This window comes from Felis catus, chromosome A3 (genome assembly GCF_018350175.1).
Source record: "Felis catus isolate Fca126 chromosome A3, F.catus_Fca126_mat1.0, whole genome shotgun sequence".
NCBI classification, from domain to species: domain Eukaryota; kingdom Metazoa; phylum Chordata; class Mammalia; order Carnivora; family Felidae; genus Felis; species Felis catus.
The window spans coordinates 86,884,083-86,911,770 of NC_058370.1; the positions used below are offsets into that span (position 1 = coordinate 86,884,083).

Consider the following 27,688-nt stretch of genomic DNA (forward strand, 5'->3'; position numbering starts at 1 on the left):
CTGGGACCGTGGCCGCCACACCACGGGCTACAGCCCGGAACCCGATTGGGACAGAGAGTCCGGCGACGCGCGGTACCAGCCTTCAACTCTAGGGATACACGGCAAGCCCTCGGAACTTTTCCCCGGGGACAGGTCCCGGCAACAGGTCCGAGGCGGGGCCGGGATGGGCCGGATAGACCATAGCTCCGCGGCGGCCGGTGAATCAGCGCCGGCGCCCAGGTCAGCCCTCCGCAGCCAGGGCCAGATCTGGGGAGGAGTAGCGGCGCTGCGGATCACGGGCCACTTAGGGCTCGCCGGGACTGGAGAAAGGTGACGTCACCGTAGCTGGGTGGGGGGGGTGGTGTTCAGCCGGCTCCACCAATGGGAAACAAGCAAAGTGGCTTGCTTTCTGTAGCTCTGAGCCAATACTAACAAAGCAAAAGGGGGTTGTCGGTATAGAACCAATGGAAAACAGGGAAGGAGCACGAGGCGGAGTTGCGAATCCTGTCACCAATTGGAAAGAGGGGGTGGAGCCCGGGCCTTGTCAAGCGCAGCCAACCAGAGAGAGGAGCGGACTCTAGGGGGAGGGGCCGTAATGTTTTTCCCCAATCGGACAAGGCCAGGGGCGGGGCATTCTCTAGGGTGCCCAATGAGGAACGCAGCCGAAGCGGGCCTGTCAAGAGAAGGGGCTGGGGGCGGGGGGATGGTGAGTCGGAGATAAACACTCCGCGGCGGTGGCGGCTGCTGCTCTTCTTCGGGTTCTGTCACGGTGTTGGCGGTGCCCAGCTCACCGGCCCCCCTCCCCCTTCCGGCGAGCGCGGTCGCCAAAGAGGCTTTCTCAACCCTGCTCTGCGGGGTCCACAGCAGGGTGCGGGTGTCCGGCGGCGGCGGCGAGCCCGTGGGCAGTGGGGGTTGGTCCCGCGGCTCCGGCCCCCGGTGCAGAATGGCGGCGGCGGTTCGGATGAACATCCAGATGCTGCTAGAGGCGGCCGACTACCTGGAGCGGCGGGAGAGAGGTGCACGGGGATGGGAGGGGTCCGTCCCGAGCCGGGGCCGGGGGCTTTGAGGGGCCCCGCCGCGGGTAGGGGCTCCCAGCCGCTCTGGGGGTGGTTGGAAGCGCGGAGAGCGCGACCGCGAGCGCTCCCAACCCCTCCAGCTCTCCCCACGCGCGGTCCGAAGGGAGGCCACTGCTGCCCCAAAGGCGATGAATGGAGGTGGAAAAGGGGCCGCTGCCCCCCGGGGTCCCGAGCTCCGTCCCCACCCCGAAGCGAATGGGGTGCCCGGGGTCCCCTCGGCCAGGCCCTTGGTTTACCTCACCGGGGCTCGTCCCGACCGGCCCCCGAGTGGGCCTGGCGTCCCGTCCCCCAGCCGGAGGAGCAGCGCTTGCCTTACGCGCCCCCTTCCCCGCCCTCTGGGCTCCGGGTGTATGCCCTGCACCTTCGCCTGAGGCTGGTCCCACTTAAAGCACACCAACCTGCTGGACTTTGCCAGTGGGAAACCCAGGCACCACGAGCTTAGCGACTTGCCGTGTCTTTCTCAACAATGAGCAGCTGGAATGCTCCTTACACCTGCTCCGAACTGAGGGTATTCACACAATTTTAAAAAAACAATCATTGTTCTAAGAATTCCACTTTGCTTCGTTTATTTCTTTCCACGATATTCTTGTATTGAAAAATAAAATTTAAAAAGGAAATGCTGTGGAGGGGAGAGAGTATTGAATGTTCTAGGCTCATTCATTAACTGGATCCTTCGGTTTTCTAGAAGCTGAACATGGTTATGCCTCCATGTTACCATACAATAACAAGGACAGAGATGCCTTAAAACGGAGGAACAAATCCAAGAAGAATAACAGCAGTAGCAGGTAATTTGGTAAATATTTCTTTTTCTCTTTTAGATTATACTGCAGATGACACAAACTGCAGAATGGAAGTTGCCTGTTGTGATTATAACTCTGTAAATACATTAAGTAGCAATCATGATTCAGTAAGGCACACATGGTCTTAAGCCATTGGAGGAAGCAGCCCTTCTGTTTGGGTTGAGCGGACTGAAAAGAGTAATGGAAATGTTTTACATTTCTTTATGAACTTTTAAAATTAATTTTGCTTTTCTTCCCTTTTGGAACAAAAATTTTTGGAAACTTCCAGTGGGATTAGTTAACGGTAACCGTATTTTGCCTTCAGAAGTTGCAGATTCAGGGCAAGTTTTCTGTAATTGAAAATGCTGGATATTATCCATTTCTTTTACTTTTCATAGTGAAGATTTTATAAACATGTTAAAGTATCTGATTTATCATAGGTGGTAGGATTTCATATTCAACATGGAAATTAAATGCAGTTATTTGTCTGATAATCTGTCAACATCTATTTATAATGGCAAAGAGGAATGGTTGACGTTGAAGCCTGCCTTTTTGGTGATGGAAGAACGAATAATATTAAAATATTAATATGCCACAGTCCTTTTAGGTTAGCCTTATAGTTCTTAAAAATCTGTGAATCTCTCTGGTGAGTATGTGGTTAATGTCCAGTGAAGTCACATTAAAGCCCTGAATATAGTTTTTCTTATTAATGATACTGCCCCCTTTTTTCCTCTCTTTCCCCTTAAAATATGTTAGCTAGGAAATCTTCTAGATCTGTTTAATTACACTTTTCATTCCAGTAAATTAAGTCATTCACATCTTCATCACTGATTTAGAATCCTTATTCCTCTCCTGTTGTCATGAATAACTCCCTGCAAGTAACTGTATTTGATTAGCCTCTGTGGCATAATACAGACCACTTAAACCTAAAACTTGTTCTTGCTGTTGCTTCTGTCCTTGATTCACCCCATTGTTGGTAAAAACACAGGATGCGAGCAGCACACATGTGCTGAGCTCTTGAATAGGAAGGCACGTGAAGGATGAACCTGGTAATTAACTACCCCTGTGGTTTTTCCTTTCCCTCCCATCTTTCACATTACCTGAAGGTGGTGCCCAGTAGATCTGCGTGTGGGTCCTAAGGGCTTTTAAGAAGAATGTTAATACTGATTTGTATTGTGCAGCGGTATAAAACAATTCAGCTGTCTTGCATTTTGTTACATTATTTTTAAACTTTTGGAAGAACTTTGAAGGCTTTTGGTTTGTTTTTCTTCAAAAATGTAGTCCATTTGTTGCTTTTATGCTTATCCACGGTAATTTGGGAGGAATTGTCCACACTAATAGTCAAGGTTTAATCCTTAGCACTTTCTTTTTCCCTAAGTTTCACAGGAAAGTTGGAGGAGGTTCAGTGGTGGGGACAGGAATATAATGTTGAAAGAGAAGGAGGCCGGTCCCAAAAGGTGATTAAGAAAGAAAAATAATGATAGTTAAGAATTGCAAGCCAAGAAACAGATTCGTTCTCTTTAATATCCAGCGTTATTATTGAAGAAATAGCTGTAACTTCTGTTTTGGAAAAGCTCTTTTCTTTTAATGAGCTTGGTTTGCTTTCCATGGTTATCACATGTTTCCCATATTCTTGACTAATCATGAATTAGTGTAATACCCGTGGTGCAGGGATCTCTGAGAAACCATGATTAAACCTGGAGATGGCACCAAGCAGATGTGAAGCAAGAGCAGGTTGTTTTAAATGTGATCACTTCCTTCATGCCCTGTTTAGAATGACCCTTCCTGAGCAGTGAGACATCTCCCCAGAGAATGCAGTTTGACCCCTTGATTTGAATTCGACTTCTATCCAAGGCCATGTATGGTCAGGATTTTGAACTGAGGTGAGGGCTATGGAGAGATTACTTCTGGTTTACATAACCACTGGATAACCGTGTATTCTTGTTAATTCAGGTTGAAATGCTGTGCTCGCTGCTTGTAGAGTCAGGGGGCTACTTTTTTCTAGGACAATTAAAAAAAAAAAAAAAAGATTTAGCCACATATCCAGCTTCTTGGGAACTGAAAATGCAGATCTTAATCCAGTTTCTCTAGTTGCTTGTTTAAAAAACAAAACCAAATGGGGCGCCTGGGTGGCTCAGTTGGTTAAGTTTCCGACTTCAGCTCAGGTCATGATCTCACAGTTTGTGAGTTCAAGCCTCGCATCGGGCTCTGTGCCGACAGCTCAGAGCCTGAAGCCTGCTTTGGATTCTGTGTCTCCCTCTCTCTGTTCCTCCCCCACTTACTCTCTCTCACTCTCTCTCTCTCTCTCTCTCTCAAAAATAAAGATTAAAAAAAACTTTAATAAAATAAACAAAACCAAATGAAATTTTGAAATTTTGAATATTGATTGTTTCAGAATCATCCAGAGAACTACTGGAATATAGGGAGGTGGAATCTTTTTCTTTTTTTTTCTTTCCTACTGATTTTTGAAATGAGTTACTAATTATTTAGAATTGAAATCCAGAGTTTTTAAAGGTATATTTTGTCAAATTGGTCAAGCAGGCTTTGGCATTCATGTGAAAGAGGAAGTTCACACCTGCCACCTAGCTCTTTTACGCAACCATGGCCATATAGCTGAGCTGATGTGGAGTCTTTTTCAACCCAAGGACTTTTTCCTATTCTCATACACTCTGTAGTCTGGCTTAGTTATCTTTTTGTTAGAATATATTTTTAATGGTGACATTTGACCTTTACCAGTGATTTCAGAGTTATCAAACATCAATAATCACATGAAAAATAATCTTGACACAAGGTATCTATGTGTTCTTATAATGCTTTAATTAAAAATGTTTACCCATTAACAGAGTTGGCAAGCAATCTCTGGACTGAGGATTTTTGAAAGGCTTACTTTTATTAAAGACACTCCGTTCCAGTCACCCAAATGCACTTCAGTATTGCTGTAGTCATTAAATAGAAGTCCCCTTGTAAAAACCATGATGTGTTCAATACTCTTAAGTTTCTCTTGGGGATTCAGAATTTTTCTTATTTGTAAATATCTTCAAAGAATCCAGAAATTTTTGTTAAGAGTGCCCTGTGTGCTATTTTCTGTAATCAGAGATTCTATTTTCAAATATTCACCCTTCTCTACCACTGTCCTGGGATGGTCCTTGTCTATAGTTAAACAGGGAAATCCTGACCAGCTGCTGTTATATACTTTAAAAAATCTGTCAGACTTTGAACTTGCTATTCCCTGTTAAAACTAAAATGCCACGTGCTTTAAAGCCAAAGGTTTGCGGTGCAGGCCTGACTCTTGTTAACTATGATATCCTGCTGCCGTTGCAGGAAGTAAGCCTTCAGAAAAATGTAACTGAAGAAGGCAGAGGGAAAACCAGGTGAATCAGTGTAAATCTTTTAAGGCAACTAATTGTGAGGTCCTTTATCTAGAAAACAAATATTCTAAAACTTAAAATGTTGTCGTTATTTTCTTGGTTTTCTTCGTGAATAAAAATTGGTGTCCCAGATCCTTGTGGAAGAGAAGTTTTAGTGCTAGATTGAAAATTTCTCTTCCCAAGGCTGCAAACCCACATGTACACCCTGCTCCCCTTCTCTGGTGTGAATGAACTTGGTGGTGGTTGCCCACCTGATACAAATGAGTGGCTGAGTATTCGTGGAGGTCCTGTTTCTCCGTGATTACTGTGAGAAGTTCTCTGTAGGCCCAGTAAGGTTCTGATTGTGGCCACATAGAATTCGTGTCCTGAGCCAGGGTGTTATCTCCTGAGCTGGTTAGATTCCAGAGAGTTTCCATTAAGAAAGGTCAAGATTCAGCTCCTTTATAATGCTGGGAGGTTCCTCAAGCTTATGATTAGTTAGGGAGGAGTTGTGTAAGGATAACACTGAAGTGGCCATGTTGACTGGCTTCTCGGGATTTCTGTGTAAACCTGTCCATAAATTCTTAGACCAGACCTTATATTCAAGGTCAGCTATAAACACATTAATAATGGTATTTCACATTCACCACAGCTTTCGTCCAAAGCTCTCTAATCACTTTTACAGTTGCTACCTCATTGATCCATGCATGTTCAGTAGATAATTGACAGTAATTTTTACTCCCATTTTACAGAAGGGTTAACCAAGGACAAGGTAGTAAAGAATGTTATTTCTTCTACAGTACTGGTCAGTGACAAAACTGGACTTCAGATTTCACTCTAACTGTTGCTTTAACCAGTCTATGCCATCTTTATGTTGAGCTGAGTTTTAGAAGCCCCTTCCTGAAATCATTTGGTAGCTAGTCCTCAGTAGCGTTTGTCGGGTTGTACGTGATCAAATAATTACGTCAGGGAGTAGAAAGGTTGAGGGAAGAGGTACTATTTTTATCCATTTAAAATTGTGTCCTCTTGTCGAACAACTTAGCATAAAGTTTTGGCGTATATACCCCACCTAGGAAAAACTGCAGGACTAGGAGGGGGTTCCACCTCCACTGTTGTAACTGCAGCCTGAAAGCTTCGGTGTTCTATAACCCGAATTCGTATCCCATTGGGCAACTGCTTTCCTCTTTGTACGTAGAGACCCCTGTTATTTCCACCAGGGATTCCACACCTCTTAACTTTGTCCCTTCTCCTTGAACTCTATTTTAGATATTTACATTTATCTAACCCTTCAGAGGGACTAATTTCTTTAGCAGAACCCACCGAGTTTTTCTCCCTTTGTCAGTTTTGTCTACTACCAACTTTGGAGAGAAAGAAATTAAAGAATTGTTCTGGTGTTGAAGTAGTCCTTTAAGACAGGAAGAATCTTACTCTTTTCTTCTTGTTCCCTCTTTCAGATCAACTCACAATGAGATGGAGAAGAATAGGTGAGTTGGGGATTTTGCGGGTGGGATAGGGGCCATTTTGATGTATACTCTGTTCGTTGAGACTTGGTTGCTTTTCTTGTCTTTTCCCACAAATAGCACCTGATACGAAAGTTTACTCAGGCCATCTAAGCAGCACTGCCCATAAATCACTTAGGTAGATGAAGGGCTTGCAGGTTCCAGTAGACCACACCCCACCCCTCACTCCTGCAACCTGCTTCTCCTGAGGAGTGCCTTTCCTGGTGACTGTTTCACAGGCCAAAGCATTTTAGGTCATGAGCAGTGTTTCACAAATAGTGTTTTTAAAAAAATTACATGCTACTGAATATAATTGGTAGTTCTGTCTTTAATCATGTACACACCCAGATATATATAAATACACATACATATGTGTGTGTGTATTTACAGTTGTGAATAAAGATTCCAAAATTCAGGCAAATCTATGCATAGCACAAAATGGTGATTCACTAGAGGAAGCCTGCCACCCTCACTGGGATCCATCTGGCTGAGCCTGAGTTGATCTCTCTCACCTGGATTGCCTCTTTGCTATTTGTTTAAATCTTTATTTTCTAAATCAGCTTTGCCCCACCTTCAATAATGTAGCCTACTGGTTCTTGACTCTGGTCGTACATTAGAGTCGTTTGCAAAGTTTTTATTTTAATGTTTTTCTAAAAATATTTTTGGGGCGCCTGGGTGGTTCAGTTGGTTAAGCGTCTGCCTTTGCTTCAGATCATGATCTCGCAATTTGTGAGTTCAAGCCCCACAGCATGCTCTTTGCTGTCCATGCAGAGCCCGCTTCAGATTCATTCTCATTCTCTCTTTCTCTCAAATAAATAAATAAATAAATAACTTAGGGACGCCTGGGTAGCTCAGTCATTTAAATGTCCGACGTCAGCTCAGGTCATGATCACACAGTCCATGGGTTCAAGCCCCACATCAGGCTCTGTGCTAACAGCTCAGAGCCTGGAGCCTGCTTTGGATTCTGTGTCTCCCTCTTTCTCTGCCCCTCCCCTGGCACGCTCTGTCTCTGTCAATAATATTTAAAAAATTTTTTTAATTAAAAAATAACTTAAAAATATTTTATGTTAAATACATTATATATGCATTTATATATTTGGGGAGAAAAATTTTATTTCTGCTGATTTTATGAAATAACTTAGAGAAATTTTCAGACACATGAGAATGAATAATCAAGTCCTATGTGTCCATCACTCAAGTTGAACAATTACCAACATTTTGTAAATCTTATATAATCAAAACCACCCCTCTCCATGGAGTATTTTAAAGCAAATCTTTTATCTCTAATAAAGACTTTACAAAAAAAAAGTAACCACTTGCTTTTACCATGCTGGGGGTGGAGGAATTAATGGTAATTCTTTGTAGAGCTTTTAAAAGAAAGAGAGAAACCAATGCCCAGACCTCACCCCTAGCAATTCTGATTTAATTGGTTTGTGTTGAGACTCTGCTCTAGTATTTTTAAAAGCTCCCCAGGTGATTCTCATATGCTGCCAGGGCTGAGAACCATTGAGCAAGCCTCATTCTGGTCTCTGAGCGCCCATCAATTTGAAATACAGGCTACCCGTTCAGACTGAGTGGCTTTCTCAATGCTCTGCATGAACAAGATGATGATGTGTAATAATGGCTCTGTAAATACATATGGTTATTTCATGCAAACCTTCTATGAGTTTGAAGAGGGGGTCTGCCTCTGAAAGTCAGGATCTGAATGACCTGTTTCGTCAGTGAAAGGACAGACCAGACTTACTAGGAAAGAGAATCTTGGAACAGAGTGAACATTTAGCATTCTTCCACTGAGGAATTTTGTGTGTGCACATGCGCGGGGTTGAGGGGTTGAGGGGTTGCATGTGCCTCGCCGCACATTTGCCTCTCCCCAGCCCTCTTCTTCCCTTTTAATTTCTCTGTGATTATGACTGACTGTTGTAAGTCAGAGCTTCCTTTATGCTTTAGGGATTTACATATCCTGAATTGGGAACTCAAAAGTATCTTTTAAGGTGGAAAAGCAGTCAAATGTGGCTTCTCTTTCTCCTCTTTAGATTTTCTCTCAACTTTATGCCTTTGGGTGAACTGGGGACACTGGGACTCTTTGTGCTGAAAAGTCTTCCAGTTCTCCTCCCCCATTCCCGACCTCTTAGGCATTTATTTTTTTATATTTCCATTAGCCACTTATTTTTATTATTACTAAGATTTTAACCCTTCAGATCAGGGCTCTTACACTTACTACAACTCTATGCCTTTTACCTCTGCAAGAATGTCGTCACACGATGTCAGTCATAAATAAAGGTCATTTGGACCTTTTATTTTAGCAGTTCAGGGATATTTCTTTTTTGCCTACAGTGTCTCAAGAACTTGTGCTCCATACTAGGTACTAAATGAGGTCACGCTGGGGTATTAAATCAGCATGGTCCCCATCCTAGAGAAATGTAGTTTGTCTAATGAGAAAGACACAGAGACCGTTTCAGTGAGTATACTATGTGCTAAGATGGAGGTATGCACAAGAGGCTCTGGAGGCAAAGAATCTAGAAAACTGGAGTGGAAGTCACCACTGGGCAAGCTGCTTTTCAGACTGCTTCTGTATGACCCGTCAACTTTTGCTTGTTGAAGGGTTAGATATCTGGTTTCCATATTGTCCTTTCTGTTCTGGAATTTGGTCTTTTAAAGTCTTGACAATTCCTTCTCTAGTCTAGAGCACATGAACAGAAAAGAAGGAAGTAAAGACTCAAATTTCTTTAACCAAGCATTGGTTGCTACAGTCCAAGTGAAGAACAAAGTTATCAGGCTCTTCTCCCCTTATTAGTGTAGATGCCTAAGAATCTTCCGGTTTTGAAGTCAGTTGAATAGTTGCTCTTGTAGTCTCCCTGGTTTTAGCGGTTGATTCCTGTAAAAGAATCCTACCTAGCTTCATGCGTATACACTTTAGCCATTCTTTACCTTAAAACGTCACATAAAAAAATTGACCTGTCTCTCAAAACCTTAGGAAAAGAACTTCTAACGATGGGAATTATTTTTCTCTTTGATATTGCAGGGTTGATTATACTTGGGTTAGATTTTTAAACAGAAACCTTTTCTGTGACACTTCAGAGATTCTGAATAATTATATTTGGTGTTCCTTTGGACTCTACTATGAGAATATTAGACTCAGCACCACGATATTGATAACCTTTGCATTGGTGAGAAGATAAAAGCCTTCTAGAATGGTGGAGGTGGGGGTATTTTCCATTCACTAGATTAGAAGATGTTAGAAGAAGCTGTGTACTAGGTGCTGGGAACACAGAACCAGGTGAAGACGAAACCCCTGGGGCAGAGGGTTCAGTAATATCACTATAGATATGAGTGCCTGTCCCTTAGCCTGTGTTTCTCTTAACCGTAACGAATTTTGTGGCTCTAGCCTCCTAAGGAAACACCCTTGAGTGTGTGGTGTTTTTCTTTGTAAAACTAATCTTCTAGAAAATTTTGAGAAATATAGAAAGTCTTTCTAAAAGCAATTTATATCCTCCATAATTCTATCAGCCAGAGGAAACCAGTGAACTTTGAAGTGTATCTCAACAGTTGTTTTGGAAGATATAAAAATCACCTGTAATAGATCTTGGGACAGTTGACGGCTGCTGACACTCCTGCTAAGTTCCATATCCATCTAGACTTTTGTGTATACTTTTTTTCATCAACATGGGATCATATAGTAAATATTTTGTATCTTCTTTTCAAGCTACATTATGAATATTTTCCAGTGTCCTTAAGTCTCCTTTTCTAACATTACTTTTAGCAAAGGCCAGTATTTACCTCAGACGGATGTGCCATAACTCGTATAACCAATCCCCTGTTTATGTTCTTCCCAGTATTTTGCTAATACGAAAAGCACTTCCTTAAACCACCTTGTAGGTAAATCTCTGTCCAATATCATAATTATTTCCTTAGGGTAAATTTATAGTTGTGAAATTAACACTAATATACATTGTTCTAATTTTTAGTGTTGACAGCTGGATTGTCCACCAGGCAAGTTATAGGCTGTATTTTCTGTATACTTTCACAAGGTGATACTCTAAGACCTTTATGAATTTGGTAAATAAAAAACAAAAACAGACAACTTGTTTTAGTTTGCATTTCTTACATTATTAGCATAGTCAAATAATTTTCGTGTGTGTGTATCACCTGTTAAATAACATTTGCCCAATTTTCTACTCTGACGTTTCTTTTTCCTTCTTATGAAGAGATTATATAATATAAAGGATATATATGAAAGAGATTGCCCCTTTGCATATCACATAATTTTCTAATTTATCATTTCCCTTAACAGAATATTTTCTCACTGTTTTCTCTCACTGTTTGAAGTTGCTGCCTCTATTGTATATTAAATTCTTGTTTACTGCGGAGTCTGTTTCTAGACGACTACTTCTGTTCCACTGGCCATCTGCTCTTCCTGTGCCAGTGTCCATTGTTTTAGTCACTGAGGTTTTGCCAAGCACTTCAAGATCTGGTAAAGCAAATCCCTACTCTTCCCTCCTTCTTTCTTAATTTTACCATGATCTTAGCTATTTTCACTAGTTTGGTTTGTTTTTTTTTTTTTTTTTTCCTGATGAATTTTATAGTCCATCCATCTCCCCATCCCTCAAATTCTTTGGGGATTTTGCAGGGCGCCTGGGTGGCGCAGTCGGTTAAGCGTCCGACTTCAGCCAGGTCACAATCTCGCAGTCCGTGAGTTCGAGCCCCGCATCAGGCTCTGGGCTGATGGCTCGGAGCCTGGAGCCTGTTTCTGATTCTGTGTCTCCCTCTCTCTCTGCCCCTCCCCCGTTCATGCTCTGTCTCTCTCTGTCCCAAAAATAAATAAAAACATTGAAAAAAAAATTCTTTGGGGATTTTCAAAATAAATAAAAAATTTAATAATTTCAATATAAATTAACTTTAAAAGTTCACGTCCACATATTAGCTCTTTCCATCCAGGATGTGATGTGTGTCTTCATTTAGATCCGTTTTCTGTCTCTAATGTTTTATGGTGTTTCCCCATAGATCTTGCATCTTTCTTTTTTTTTCTTTAATTTTTTTAATGTTTATTTATTTTTGAGAAAGACAGCATGAGCAGGGGAGGGGCAGAGAGAGTGAGGGAGACACAGAATCTGAAGCAGGCTCAGGCTCTGAGCTTATCCGCACAGAGCTCAACATGGGGCTCGAACCCACAAACTGTGAGATCATGACCTGAGCCCAAGTCGGACACTTAACCGACTGAGCCACCCGGGCACCCCTTGCATATTTCTTGTAAAAGGTATTACTGCATTTATGTTTTTTAACTTTTATTTATTTATTTTGAGAGAGCGAGCCTGTGTGTGAGTGGGGGAGGGGCAGAGAGGGAGAGGGGAGAGAATCCCAAGCAGGCTCCACACTCTCAGCACAGAACCCAATATGGGACTCGATCTCACGAACCACGAGATCATCATCTGAGCCCAAATCCAGAGTCAAATGCTTAACAGACTGAGCCACCCTGAAGCCCCTACACATTTTTAGATCACTACTGGATTCCCAATGTAATTGCTAATTAATTCTTGTTGGAATATAGGAAATCTTTGAATCTTTTGTTGTTATTATTTGGCTTTGTTGATGATAATTGTATTTCCTTCTCTTAGCTGGGAATTCCTCTAGTCTGAATGCCTTTCAGTAGCATTTCAGCAAATGGAAACTGAGGGAATGTATATAAGCTGCAGCCAGTGGGTCAGGAGTCAGGTGCTAGAATGGACTCCCCCCTTCCCCCACCCAAAGAAGGCTCTGGTATCTTCTTTAATAATAGACACTCATTTTTCTGGAATGGTACGTATGCAGGCCTTGCTGGAATTAGGCAGCTGGTCTAGAGAGATTACCTCTGCTAGAGTCTTCTGAGCCCATGACAAAAGATTTTTGTGTGTGCTCTGTGGGGAGGACTCAGCAGCCTGATCTAAACTATTATTTTCATTTGGTCTAACAGTATTTCAGTGGCATCTGGTCTGGCATGAGAAACCATTGCAATCAGGTCTCTTCTGGCAGGATATTGTAATTGATTGCAGATCCCTATAGTTATTTCTTTTGAGTTTTGGCTTTGCAAATGGCCAAGCTCCTTATATCAGAAGAGGGTAGGGGCGTAGCTTTTGCATCGGGTCCAAAGTTGTGGTAGGCATTGCACCATTCTTACTGCTTCTGAACTTTCTTGACCACGTTCAGATTGCACTCTAGGGTGTTGTAACAAATCCACATTGCTTTGTTGCCACATGGGGCTAAGGGCATGGCCCGGTTATTGCAAAGAAGGGATGTAGTTATCAGTGTACAAATCTGGTCTGTGTTGATGGTGTGGAGGAGCCCCCAGATTTGTACCACTAGAATCTTTCTTTCTTGGACTATACCTCTTGAATAGATGGCATCTGCCCTTGGAAAAACTTGGGAGAAGAGACGTATGCTGATTATTCAGTGCCTGGAATACTGGGACTGGGAGTACTGGGAGTATTCACTGACCTTTTTGTCATAGTCATTAATAGTCAAAGGGTGAGAGAGCTATAGCAAGTACTGACTATAATATGTACTTGGATGTTTTTAAAATTGGGCGCCAGAAAGGAAATATTAATGAATATACTTATGTATTTCATACTTTTAGTAGAGAAATGATTTTATAGCTTTAAAATGTAACCGCCATGCTCCCATATAGCTATAGCACATATAACTGCCTTTGTGTTTTTAACAAGGATTACTTTCACCATTATGAGAAAACTTCAAAACCTTCTAAGGTTCCAGTTAAGTTGGTAATAATGATGCTTTGGGCAATTATTTATAAAGGGATCAGTTTAGAGAAAGAAGGCGAATACTTTTTTACCTTAAAGCATGACCGGTGGTCTTCACGTGGACTTTTTGTTTAACCTGGCGAGGCTCTTTCTCAACCCCAAACCTGGAGAAAGTTAGTATCTCTTGTGACATAGAATCACTTTTAGGGTCTAATTTTTGACCCCTTAAGATTATTTGTTTCTTCTTACTCTATACTAAACCTGTTTTTCTCACTATATAGCTTATATGTACCATCTCTGAAATTTTTATTCAACCCCCAATTATCCTGTAGGATTTATGAAGCTATTTAATTGGCTGGATCTGTACCTACACAAAGATAGGAAATAAGATGGTGAAATTTCAGTGTTAAATAGGCTATTGTTTATCGTTTGGTGTATTTTTTCTTCTTCTTCGGTTAAGAATCTGAAGCCCAGGGGCGCTTGGGTGGCTCAGTCACAGTTAAGCATCCAACTCTTGATTTCAGCGCAGGTCATGATCTCACAGTTCATGAGTTCGAGCCCCACGTCGGGCTCCATGCTGATGGTGCAGAGCCTGCTTAAGATTCTGTCTCCCTTGCTCTTTGCCCCTCTCCTGCTTGCACGCCTGCACGCTCTCTCTCTCAAAATAAATAAACCTTAAAAAAAAAAAATCCAGTCCAATTTTGATGAAAAGTAGTCCTCAGTGAGGTCCAGTGTATTGTGTTTAAGTGGGGTTTTTCTCAAAGAGAAGGGGCATGAATTGCCTAAGATACCAGTGTATTGTGTTTAAGTGGGGTTTTTCTCAAAGAGAAGGGGCATGAATTGCCTAAGATACCAGTTTCTACTCTTGGATCAGCACCTGCAGATGCATTGTTATTTCTAGGCTCCAGTGGGTTAACAGGACATAAAGTCTTGGTCTTTTCCATTATTTGATAATGAAAGAATAGTCAGATACATAGGAGGACTGCAGTGTATGAATGGGTGAAGAAATGAAGGTGATCAATTTGGAAAGGGGAAGACAGGTGATGATAGTCTATGAAAGCTTGACAACCTTTGCGAAGAAGTTAAGTCAAACAAGATATGGGTGAGGGCAAAGAATAGGTTTGGTAGAGGGCCAAGAGGACCCTGTTCTAGAACTTTCAGTGGGAGCTGCTATTTGTCATGGTCTGAAGGTAGCTCAGATCAATAATTCTGCAATAATATGTTTACGTGTTTGATCCCCAACTAAATTTTAAGAAGCTTCAAAGGCCAGGACTTGGTCTAACTCGACATCATATCCCAGCACCAAGTAGCAGTGCATAGTAATCCTTTGGAAACGCTAGTGGAGTAAATGAATGAGAGAGCCAGGTGCGTGTCTCTAGATTTCCACCTATGAACTTATTTACCCTTTTCACTGGCTGCCTGGCCATACACTCTGCTCTGACCTAAGTCATCTTTGTTTTCTGCGCTTTACTGTGAAAGGAGAGTGTTCAGTTGTACCTTCAGTTAAAAAAAAGTAATCTCTGATAACCGTGCCTCCCTCACAACACAGACATGTGCCTGATTTGATGCCATTCCCAATCGTGATCACATTCAAGTCAGGAAGGACTTTTGGGATAACAGCAAATTTAGGAGCACTGTCTGCAGATAGCACAGTCCACCTATAGTCTTAGTCTTTTCTCATTTATTCCCCAGTTTACAAATCTGCTGGCCTGAGAGGGAGAGAGACCCAGATAGAATTGAGGAAGCTGAAGTCTGGAGGCAGAAATAAAAAGAGCCACATTCAGAGCTAAGGGCACGCCACCTAGCCCAGATGCCCTCTGTCTGTGCCAAAGCTCCAGTAGGAGGTAGTGCCTCTTCGTTAATGACTTCCTTTCACTTGGATATTTAGTTTCCCATAAGTCATGGCCGAACAGAGTTAAGGAAAACTGACAACAGAAATTGTGGTATCCAAATATATTTTATTTATTTATTTAAAAAAATTTTTTTAACGTTTATTCATTTTTTGATAGAGGCAGAGCGTGAGTGAGGGAGGGGCAGAAGGAGAGGGAGACACGGAATCTGAGGCAGGCTCCAGGCTCTGAACTGACAGGACAGAACCCCATGCGGGGCTCGAACTCACGGACTGTGAGATCATGACCTGAGCTGAAGTCGGACGTTTAACCGGCTGAGCCACCCAGGCGCCCCGACCAAATATATTTTGTATTTAAATCTTTAATATATTTGGAATGGATTTTGATGTTAATCTCCCCACTCTCCTATTTTCTGAATAATCCATTCTTTTCCCAAGGACCTGCAGTGTTCTCTCTTATAGGTTCAATTCATACCTATTCTTAGGTTTATTTCTGGGAATTTTTTACTCTGTGCACTTGATTTGTATATCTATTCCTGTTTTAGTGTATACTGTTTTTTTTTTTTTAATTATTGAAGCTTTATAATACAGTTTAAGATCTGGTACAGCACATTCCTCCTCATTCTTCTTCTTTTTCAAAAAGTTGGTAATCCCTCACACATTTATTCTTCTAGATAAAGTTTAATTTCCCAGTGTTAAGAACACTGTTGGGATTTTTTTTTTCTTGGAATTATGTTAAATTTGTGGACAAACTGGGTAACATTGACATTTTTACTTTTAGGTTTCCTATCTGGAAATGTGCTTTTTTCCATTTAGATTTTCTTAGATCTCTCAGCAAAGTTTCATGGTTTCCTTCCTAGACCTCCTTCTGAAGCTGTTTTAAGTTTATTCCTAAATATGCTATCCTTTCTTCTTGCTATTGTATGGGAGATATTTTAGGTTCTTTGAATGTAGATAGCACATTCAGAGATGTGCTTGCATTTCCAAGGTCAGTATTTGCCCCTGTATTTTCCTTTGGCTGTTGCGGTGCTGCTGTAGCTGGGAGAGGAGTGGGTACGCTTCAGACACTTCCCTCCCAACCTTTGGGTCCCTTCTATCCAGGCCTCTACATGATGTGTGGCCATGAAAGAGTCTTTCCTTTCACATGAATTAGCTTTACAAGATCCTTGCTTATTTTTATTTTTATTCCAGCATGGCTAACATACAGTGTTATAGTAGTTTCAGGTGTGTAATATAGTGATTCAACAATTCTTTACTCAGTGCTCATCCTAAGTGCCCTCTGTAACCCCCTTCACCTGTTTCACCCATCCCCCAATCCACCTCTCCTCTGGTAACCACAGCTTTGTTTCTAGAGTTCAGAGCCTGGTTCTTGGTTTGTCTCTTCTTCTTCTTTTTGTTTTTTTTTCTTCACGCGTTTGTTTTGTTTCAAATTCCACATGTGAATGAGATCATATGGTATTTGTCTTTCTCTGACTTATTTCACTTAGCATAATACTCTCTAGCCCCATCTGTGTCATCGAAAATGACAAGATTTCATTCTTTTCTATGGCTGAATAATACTGTGTATGTGTGTATATATATATATACACACCACGTTTTCTTTATCCATTCATCTGTTGATGGCCACTTGGGCTGCTTCTATCATTTGGCTATTGTAAATAATGCTGCTGTAAACATAGGGATGTGTCCATCCCTTTGAATTCGTGTTTATTTTGGGGGTAAATATCCAGTAGTGCGACTACTGGACCATAGGGCAGTTCTATTTTTAACTTTTTGAGGAAGCTCCATACTGTTTTCCACAGTGGCTGCACCAGATTGCATTCCACCCACAGTGTAATAGGGTTTCTTTTTCTCCACACCCTTGTCAACACTTGTTTCTGTTTATTTTAGCTATTCTGACAGGTGTGAGGTGACCTCTCCTTGTGGTTTTGATTTGCATTTCCCTGATGATGAGTGATGTTGAGCATCTTTTCATATGTCTGTCAGCCATCTGTATGTCTTCTTTGGAGAAATGTCCATGTCTTCTGCCCACTTTTAATTGGATTATCTATTTTTGGCGTGTTGTATCAGTTCTTTATATATTTTGGATACTAAGCCTTTATCAGATATGGTATTTGCAAATATCTTCCATTTTCTGTAGGTTGCCTTTAAGATTTGTTGATGGTTTCCTTCTCTGTCCTTGCTGATTTTTTAAATGTAAAAAACAGTACCTTTAGCATAAGCAAGCTCTGTATTTCCATAGAAAATAGGTTAACATTTTCCATTAAATTTCTTTAATGACAAAAGATAGCTTTTCTTTAAGGAAGAACTGGATTTTACCAGATAGCCTCTATCTACCTAGTGAGACACTTTGAGTTAACTATTGATTTTAAAAGGAATTATAGTGCTATAAGTATCTGTTTGTTCCTGGTAATTATCAGTCTACAGAGGAAGCTAGGATTGAAAGAATAACTGCTACCAGCTGGAGAGCACTCCTGTCAGACGCTGGCCAGGGGCTTCCATACCTTGTCTCCATTAATACACTGGCCCTCTCAGGTGTGGCCATCCTCTATCTGCTGCTGAGGAAAGTTGTTATCTGCTGAAGGTCACACAGGGAGTGAGTGAAAAAGCCGGGATCCTAAACCCTTACTCTTACATATGACACTAACACTCGGTTGTGTAGTGACTGATCTATTCAGAATACTAAAATAACTAAAAACAAAAACGGAAATTGAGATCCTTTTCAAAACCTTACTGAAGAAGAGCTATAATTTGATCTAACTTAGTTATCCCTAGTTATAGGGCACACTTGATTCTGAGCTTTAGTGATTATAGCTCAGATCAAAGATTGGCCTCTTTATGCTACCATAGACCAAAGGTATATCAGTCCATTCAGAGTAATTAAAGCGATATTTCTGAAGAGTCAGCACATGAAGTTTGTCAAAGTTCGTGACCTAGGTACAAAGCAGTTGGATCAACGTAAACAGGGAGCAGGAGGGAGCCAGGACCTGGCACAGCCCTCTTGTGCTGGGGTGGGAGGCTGGTAGGCAGCTCTTGGCAACAGGAGGAGGACTGGCTGAAGAAGATGGGATGAGAGAAGGTCTAAGTAGGGATCAGACAGGAGTATCGAGTGGCTTCCTGTTACGTCCATGTGGCAGAACCTCTACTGGTTCTCCAAAGGGGAGTTAGACCAGGTCCAGAGGAGGACATTAAGCCCCTCCTGGAGCACCAGAGTCCCGGGCAGGGAACAAACAGTCAGGATTGGGGAGGAGAGCTGAGACGGGTGTTTGTGTTACTTGCTTTGGATCTCGTGCTTCATGGGTACTGTCAGACTTGGCTGAGGGATTCCAGATCCCAGGGTGCGCGCGTGTGTCTCAGGGTCAAGGAGCCGCAGAGGGGCTATTTGCTTGCTTATCTGGTTCAGGAATTGATTTTCACGACTATGTGATAGAATTGAGACCGCCCCCGTAGACCTCACCCCTTCCCTGCATTGGCCTAGGTTCCAGCCTGTGGATGTCTGCAGGCAGGTGGCAGGTGGGCAGGGCAGCCATCGGGCTGGAGCAGCGAGGCGGCGCCGGAGGAGGCCAAGGCAGGCACTGCCAAAGACAGAAGTTGGCTCTGGATCGGGACAAAAATCCAGAAAAGGCTCTGGTCTTATTTTCATAGAACCAGGCCAGAGAACACTGAATGAACATGTATTACCCTTAGCTTGAATTATCAGATGGCTTATTTCTAGTTTCACAACTGGAAGCGTTCTTTGGAAAACCCACATTTGGGTAGTGAAAATTACACTTCCTGGGCCAGACTCCTTGTGTAACTAGAAATGACGATGCATGGAAAGATGACTTTATTATTTTATTTTTATCAGTAGACAAACTTCCTAAAAAATTTACATACTCATATTTGTAGATAAACCCACATCATAAAATGACTAATAGGACCCTGTTCTGAATCATGAAGTCTTTGCAGATAACAAGCAAGCTGAAAAATGTCTAAATCTAATTTTAATTTTTAAACTTTTTTCCTAACTTGACAATTAGTCTAGAAGCTTTGGGAGAAATAAGTTGGGTAATTGTGTGACTAGTTCTACTTTCTCATGGTGTTTCTAATATGATCTGTTTTCATGGCTCTTTTTGAGGAAGATATCATTCAAGGTGAACACGGACATTTTGCACACAGGTTCTGCTTTTTTCCCCTCATGTAGTAGAGGGAGGAGCAAACCTCTCGTGTGAGTCTTTGCTTGTGGCCATTCCACATGGACAGGTTTTTAGGGCAAGTGGAAGTCTTCTAAAATAGTCAGGCATTTTTGTCCCATTAAATCTTCTAGCTCAGGAGTGAAGGCTGTACTCCAGTTTGTTTAGGCTGAGCGGGCCCTTGGAGCGTCTAGGACAGCTCCTTCGAGAGCTAGACAAGGAAGGAGGCTTGGAAGCAGATGAGGCTGGGGGCAGAAAAAGATGTCTGATGCATCACTCGTTAGATCTACCTGGGGGGAACATCCTGAAGTCTTGATGAGAAGAGTGAGAATTGCCTTCCTTGGTCATTTTCATGCTTTCTGAAGCAGTTTTCTTCTTTTAGTCTGCATTCCCAACTTTCACTAATAGGTTCAAAAATGTTAAGGCGGGGGAGGGGGAGGGCAAATTAAGCTTTAAGATTGTCTCCCAGTTCCACTGGAGGGTAGCCTTGCAGGCTCCCAAGAGCCCTGGTCCAAGTGGTTGTGTATGGGCGGTGGGCATGTATTTAAAACCCCAGGAGCCTAAGCACTGTTGGTGGTGCAGGTGTAGAGACAGACCCTGTCCTCGAGGAGCTTACAGCCTACAGCCTAGTTGAATAGGTGACATGAGCCATTCGGCAAACATTTATTAAGCAGGTGGGAGGGAGAGGCCCTCTGGTAACTCAGCAATGATTAAGTGGAAGTCCAACTTTCTAAGGAGTTTCTAATGAATGGTTAAGTACCAAATACCAAACAATTCAGGCAGAACAGTGAACTTCCTGATGAGTAGTATAAACAAGTGCTCAGAAAGCGGAGGAATCAACTGTGGGTTGGAATGGGTCGTGAAGGCTTTAAGGACCCAGTAGGCTGAAGCAAAAGCTCTGAATTTTGGCCGTTTCTCCCATTCTTGGGATCTGCTAGGTTCTAAAAGCACAAAGAAGGGTTTCAATGAAGTGTTAATTTCTAAAACTGGAGGGACTCTTGTGCTCCTGGCCAGCTTGCAGTAAAGGTTCTCTCTGGTGGCTTACTGCGGTTCCTGCTTCATGTGGCCTTGTTTTCTCCCCTCTGTCCCACTGCACCATTTCGCCCACTCCAAGACCTGTGTGTGGTTGTCTCTAGCCGTTCTGTGTGCCTGCTAGTGTAGCAATGCCAGTGATGTGCATTTTCCTTATCTAAAAAAAAAAAAAAATTTTTTTTTTGAAGAGCAGTTTACATAGTTGAAAAACCAGAAAATATATTCAGGAAAAATCCACTCCCTTGTCCCTGCCTATTCCCGGACTTCTCTCTCCCTGCCACTAAGTTTCTTATTGATCACTCCAGACTTTATGTTCACATAAGAGAACAAAAATATATTTTTCTTCCATTTTACCAATATACAGATGGCATATTGGATGCATGGTTTGATATCGTTCTTTTCCCAATATATCTGAGAGTTCTTTCCTCATAGTAAATAGAAAACCTTCTGCTGCTTTTCATAGCTACATCCTATCCCACTGTCTAGACCTACCATAATTTAACCAGCTCCCTATCGATGGCGAGTTGGGTTGTTTTGTTCTTTGCATAAAGCAAGCTGTGATGAGTAACCCTATGTGTCATTCACATGTATAAATACTCCATATAGCAGTGCTAGAGTTCTAGTGATCCTGAGTGGGAAAAGAGGAAATATGGGTTGAAAGGATTCTCACCTTGGCGTGTTCTGTCAGGTCACATCATAACCCAGAAAACTGGAACTAACCTGGTAAATGTGCCTCATAAGAGTAGACAGGAGTCCCTGCCCTAACACTTGTACTATAGAGACACTTTACAAAACCCGAGTTTTTGCTTCTTTGTGGCTTTCACCAGAGTTATCCAATTTCCAAACATGTTTGGCCAGAGATTTTTGGTGGCATTTGCCACCAAATGCCTGGGTCTGGGCAACCTCATACTCTTTAAAAAAATTTTTTTTTTTGTTTATTTTGCGAGAGAGAGAGGAGGTGGGGGGAGAGGGAGGCAGGCAGAGCAGGAAAGGGGGACACAGAATCTGAAGCCGGTTCCAGGCTCTGAGCTGTTAGCACAGAGCCTGATGCGGGGCTTAAACTCACAAGCCACGCGATCATGACCTGAACCAAAGTTGGACGCTCAATCTTAGTGCTACCGTGACCTTGTTTTCCTAGGCGGGCCCATCTTCGCTTGTGCCTGGAGAAGTTGAAGGGGCTAGTGCCGCTTGGACCTGAATCGAACCGACACACTACGTTGAGTTTATTGACAAAAGCCAAATTGCACATAAAGGTAGGTATATCCTTGGGATTCCTTTCAGCTTAACCTTCAGTAAAGGTTTGCCTGTTGATGCAGGATAGCAAACGTGTATCTCTAGGACAGTTCTTTCCCCTGAACTCCTCCACCTTGCCTCTTAGATGAATCCCAGGCATCCCAAACCCAACATGTCCAAGACCCCAACTGTTTCTCACTCCTATGTAGCAGAAATTAAATGGCCCATCCAGTTGTCCATTTGATTAAGCCAGGGTCACCCTTGCTAGCTCTTGCTGTGTAGCCGCGGTGTCTAAGTCACCTCTAAGACCTAAACATTTCATGGGCTCGTTTACTTCCGTTTCACCCTGCCATCATCTACTGTGGTAAACTCCAGAGAAGCTTCCCTGTATCCCTCTGGCCACTGCTGAGCTAAGCTCCATGTTTCCCAAGAAGAATCCTTCGAAAGATCAAATCAACGTGTCCCCCTTTTTCAGATTCTTCAGTGGCTCAGGACATACTCTGCAGCAGGCCCGCCCCAGGCTGGCCGACCTGGTCCTTACCTGCCTGTACAGCGTCTTGTGCCATAGGCCTTTTCAGCCCTTCGCACTTGTGCCGTCCTACACAGGGCCTTTGTATGTGCTGTTCCCTCTGCTTGCCAGGCTTTCCCCTCCCTTCTTCACCCAGTTCACTTCTTGTCATTCTCCAGACCTTAACGTAGGTATCACTAGCTCAGGGAAACCTCTCCTGCCCTGCTTACAGGCTTCCTGCCCCAGATGGACCTGTCGTTGGAGAGCGTACTCTCTCAGCGCTGGTCACAGCTGACATCTGACCGTGATTTGTATGACACTTTGGTGGTGGTCTCTGTTGTTAGAGGGAGGGGACCAGGTCTTTATGCTCACCTTGCCAGAGGGTCTGAAACAGAGTCCTTGCTTGGTAGTAGCTTGAATCGCAAAGGGGAGGGGAGGGGTATTCAAACTCCTGAGAGCCACAGCCAAACTCACTGTTTAGCATGTTTTTGTAATCCTTTAGTCACTATTGGACAAATGTCACTTTAGTTGTGGTTAGAGGCCTGTATACATGACAATTCTGGGGGGCGGGGGGGGGGAAGACCCTCTATTCAGAGCAAAATGACTACAGTTAAACAGACTTGTAAAAACAAGTGGTCTACAGAAACGTGTTTAAGCTCTTATGTTGGACCGTTTGGAATCAGGACTTCAAAAGGGACCGTTTGGTAGCAGGAAACAAACAGAAGTTAATTGGGATTTGGCACGACTCAAAGTGTTTCTCTAATCGAAATGTGTAGCTGAATACCCGTACTTGTAAATGGCAGCGCCTCACGGCTGCCGCTGCACGCAGCGCCCCAGCTCAGAGAGGCGGTCAGGGCATCCCCCCAGCCAAGGGGGGGCTGCCGGCCGTGCCCATCCCCAGGGCCCCGACAGTGCAGGTACCCGCGGCTGAGTCAATACGGAAGAGGTTAGACGAAGGCAGGGGTCACTGGCCAGTTTCCTGCCCTGTGAGAAGCTAGATAAGTGACCCCAAATGGCTTTGGGGAAAGGCTGACACACAGCTCAGTGCGAGAGGGGAAGATGCAGAGTCATTGCCAATTTTGAAATCGGCCCATGAGCTCCAACAGCTACCCCTTTGGCTTGCAGAAACTTGAAGATTGTGACAGAAAAGCCATTCACCAAATAGACCAGCTTCAGCGAGAACAGCGACACCTGAAGCGGCAGCTGGAGAAGCTGGGCATCGAGAGGATACGGATGGACAGCATCGGCTCCACTGTCTCCTCTGAGCGCTCAGACTCCGACAGGGGTGAGCCCCCCACCCTGCGTGTCCCCCGACCCGGCCCAGGCAGCGCAGGGGAGGAACTCGGAGCCCACGGGTGACTTAGACTCGTTGAGTAACGTGACATCCGGTAACAAGTCCCTCTTTCCTTTTTGCACTTAGGCACCAGGTCCAGAGAAGGGCCTGGCGGGGCTGGCTCGGATTTCCGGCCTGAGCTTTCAGAAGCATGGCTTCACCAGTGTCTCTTGTCCTCCCCACAGAAGAAATCGACGTGGACGTTGAAAGCACAGACTATCTCACGGGGGACCTGGACTGGAGCAGCAGCAGCGTGAGCGATTCCGACGAGCGGGGAAGCATGCAGAGCCTCGGCAGTGACGAGGGCTACTCCAGCTCCAGCATGAAGAGGATAAAGCTCCAGGACAATCACAAGACGTGTCTGGGCCTCTAAGAGAGCGTGGTCTCCTCGGCTGCCTCCCGATGGTTCTCTCGGCGGACGGGCTTAGGTAGTGTATTGGACCCGCCCACAGCCCCCCTGCACGTAAGCTTCCGTGTACCACCTCTACCAAACTCAGCTTTGTAAACGTTCTCGCGGAAGTGCTTAGGATTGTGGGTTTCTGATTGCATCCACTAGCTTCTCTCTCTGTCCCTAAAAATTCATCCGAGAGACTGTACATTCCAATCAATTTGAAGCACCCAAGAATTCTTAGACTGAATAAGCAACTTTCACATCTCAGCAGTTTCCCCCTCTTCCTTACCATCCCCGTGTAGTCTAGCAAACCTTTCTTAGAGTTTTCTGGCTATGTTACTCACCTAGCAGAAATGTCCGAATGTGTCTTGTGCTTAGAAACCTGAAGGAAACAAACTTTTAAAGTCGAGATCCTGATCTCAGAACTCCAAAGCAAGCTTTGAAAGCGGCGTTTAAGAGCACTTAACTGTGGACCTCACCCCCCGTGAGGAGTCAGGAATACCTCCAGAAAACACCCCCTCACACACACCCTGCGCTGCTTCCCCGACCCGCGACCCGCGTGTGGATGGGAGCAGTACTTCTCACTTTAGAATGGACATCTTGATGGCAGGTCTCTGGGGCTGCACAGCTTTATCAGAGCTCCAGCGGCGCTCGTTCCCACCCACCAGACGGTACAATCTCTGCGATGTGCTCTGGGCCGCGCCGTCCACTGCTGTCCCAAGACCCGTTTTCCCCTCCAAGTTTGTTATGCTACTTGTCTCTGGAACATTTTTTTTTCCTACCTCAGAGATAAATGAGATCTCCATTTCCCACTTACCACAAAGCGATTATGCCTTTTTTTCACCCCCAAATAAGTGACACTTGGTCCAATTCTAATCTATTTTCCTATCTAACTTTCAGCAATAACTGAGCTTTGGCACTAGCTGAGCTAGTGTCCATCATCAGTGAAAGGAAAAGTCCACATTTCTACTCTGTTGCAGGTGAACAGGAGGGGAGGGTACAGTGTTATTAGAATTCCTCTCCTTATTTTTGGATACGCCCAGAATCTTCTTAATGGAGGCTTTTGGGTTGCTAGTTTAAAAGGCTGATCTTTCTTTTTGGTTATGATTTCCCCCTTAAGTGGTCTCCCACTTTGTAGCATTTTTATTTAAGCTAAAACAGAGCACATGTATATGTACATAAGACACATTAAATCTATAAATACTATTTATTCATTTTATATAAACTAATGTAATGGAAAACAAATTCTTATGACTTTGTGCTTTTATAGATGTTCTAGAAACTTTGTATGTAGGTATCTACAAAATTGGTTCGTTCCCCTTAATATTTTTGCATTCATATTTTTGACGTCGAGGTTTTCCACCTCTGACGAGTCTTTTTCATTGAATTTGAACCATTTGTAAACCCTGTGACGCTGAAACAGAGTGTGTGTCACAAAGTGACGAGAACATTCCTAAAGTCCACAGACGCACTGCAACCTAAGGGCTCCAAGGCTGCACCAGCCGGCGGAGGGGTGGGGGGGCGGGCAGCCGCCCAGCGCTCCCCGCCGCCTGCGGTCTCTGGCCCCCTCCCAGCCTCACCATGCCTCCAGCGCCTCCGCCTTCCACACAACTCAGAGTTCAAACGTGCTCCACAAGGAAGCTCATTCTGCACGTGAAGAGCGGGCCAAACAAAGATTACTTTTGTTTTTTCATTTTAATGATTCTGTATTAAAAAAATTTTAATCGGAAGTAGTCGATTCCTAAATGCTTCCAAACTCATCTGTCATTTTGTTTTTGTTTTCTGTTTTTTTTTTTTCCTTCATTTCAGCTTTGGGTGGGGGGAGGGGCAGGTGACACAAAGGATTTTTTTTTAATTGGAATCTTTTCCAATGACCAGCTGAAGATTTGCACTGAAATACAACTTGTATGCCTTTTGCATTTTTAAAGCCTGCTTCCTGAATTTAAGCAGAGTGATAGTGTTGAAAGAGCCAGCTCAGCCTGTAACATGTTTGAAAAGATGTATCTGCACTTTGAGGTCCCTTTCGAATGCCATTCACGAGACCTCTCAAGCATTTTAATTGCTACATTCAAGCGCCTCACAAGTCCAAGATGCCAGATGCCTTAAGGCATCGAAAACTCAAGACTTTGGGCAAAGCTTGTGGGCTTGCATCGGGGGAGGGAGGGGAACAGAATTTGTGTATTTGTTTGATTTCAAAACAAGGCATCTGAGAGATGCCATTATTTTCTGTGTTTAAGTTAAACTGCATTTTTGTCTTTTGGTTGAAATGTACTGTCCCAATATAAAACAGTAATTATTTGACCTTTGCACTGTTTGTCTGGTCCTTTTCAATTTGATTGCATATAGAAATGTGGAATTTGATTTTTAATGCACTTGTGATAAACTGACACCAGGGTTAGACATTACTTTTCAAAGCTCGAGGTAGACCGAATCGGCGTGCCAGATAGGCCTCTAACCAAAACTGTAAATTCAGGACCAGCAAACTCAGCCCAAGGCAGCTAATCCTCTTCCCTACGCGGGTGAGCGGCAGCCCTCATTTGCCAACCTACCCTCTCATTCACTGATCCACCAGCGTGACTGTTAAGAGCTATAAAGTCTTTTTGGTTGTTTTGGTTTTTTTAAGCAAAATGAAAAACCTTTCTATTAGGGTTGTTGGGGGGGGGGGAGGGGAATGGGCAAAGATATAAACCCCAGCCTTTAAAACTTTGACAATTGTACGTAAATATAGATGTGTGTAAATATAGGCACATGCATATTTTTATGTAAAATTGATTTTTAAAAACTGAAAAGAAATCTATACTCTTACTGATACCATCGCAATGCAGATGGGAAGGTAAGAGTATGTAGTCCAATTTCATGCAGTGAGAAAATACCGGTGCGTGCTGTTAACATCCCAGAACACAGCTTTCCACGCCTGTTGGCTTAGAATGGCAGGTGAAGCACCCAGGGTATTTTGTTTGGGTTTCTTCTGCTAAGCAAAGATCTTGAATTCTCCAAGGTGCTGATAGTGACTGCTGACTCCTTTCTCTAGTCACAGACCTAATGTTAGTTTGTGATGCTCTTTGAATCACTTTTTTGAGCAGGACCTAAATTCTCCTCCCAATAAACCCAAGACTCCAATAATGCCCAGGACGATTCAAAATTGAGCACTGCAATAGGCCCCTGACCCTGCAGTTGGCCACTTGAGTGGTTTTAGTTTTTAAAGGAAGCATTTTCTTTTCGCCTCTATAAAAAAAAAAAAAAAAAAAAAAAAAAGAGAGTCCTTACCTGGGTTTCCTATGGGCCTCTCTGATCCGTCCCTTAAGTGGCCAAGAGCAAATGCTGGGGTGCAGGGGGAAAAAATGTCAACCTAGGATGGTGATGCTCAAGTAATGGTCAAGTGGAGTCTTGGGGCTCACTATGGGTATTATGGGCTTTTTTTCTTCTTGCCTCTGCCCCATCCTTTAAAGAAAAAAAACTATTTTTAGACAGCATATACACATTATTTAGGCTTTTATACCATGCCATATTGGCAAGAATACCACTTTCATTATGCTTTAGGACGTATTCCTGAATCTGTCTTCTCTTCCTCCTCCACTTGCTCCTCAAGCTTCCTCCTTTACCTGCCCTGAGTGTTGAACCCCAGGAAGTCAATGGCTGCAAGGTGATTTCCTGCAGGTCAATCTGTTTTTTGTGTGTGTATGTCTAACTCTTGGATGCAGTATGCTTAGGTAGCTGGCTACTGAGTTTTAAAATCCTTTCTGGGAGAAGATGACCCAA

General features: G+C 43.3%; 1 protein-coding gene across 4 annotated transcripts; it reads left to right on the plus strand.

Annotated features, from left to right (window-relative positions):
* Positions 1-734: 734 nt before the first annotated feature.
* On the plus strand, positions 735-26,230 carry MXD1 (MAX dimerization protein 1). Of its 4 annotated transcripts, none has more exons than XM_045054336.1 (6): positions 735-995; positions 1,741-1,840; positions 6,636-6,665; positions 21,603-21,717; positions 23,331-23,490; positions 23,626-26,230. In XM_045054336.1, exons 1-6 carry the CDS (start codon positions 923-925, stop codon positions 23,793-23,795), a joined length of 648 nt encoding a protein of 215 aa, XP_044910271.1. In that variant the 5' UTR covers positions 735-922; the 3' UTR covers positions 23,796-26,230. The 4 variants fall into 4 exon arrangements, with proteins under 4 accessions (XP_044910271.1, XP_006930223.2, XP_003984139.2 ...); XM_006930161.5 differs by having other exon boundaries at positions 739-995; positions 23,727-26,230; XM_003984090.6 differs by having other exon boundaries at positions 756-995; positions 23,724-26,230.
* Positions 26,231-27,688: the final 1,458 nt, after the last annotated feature.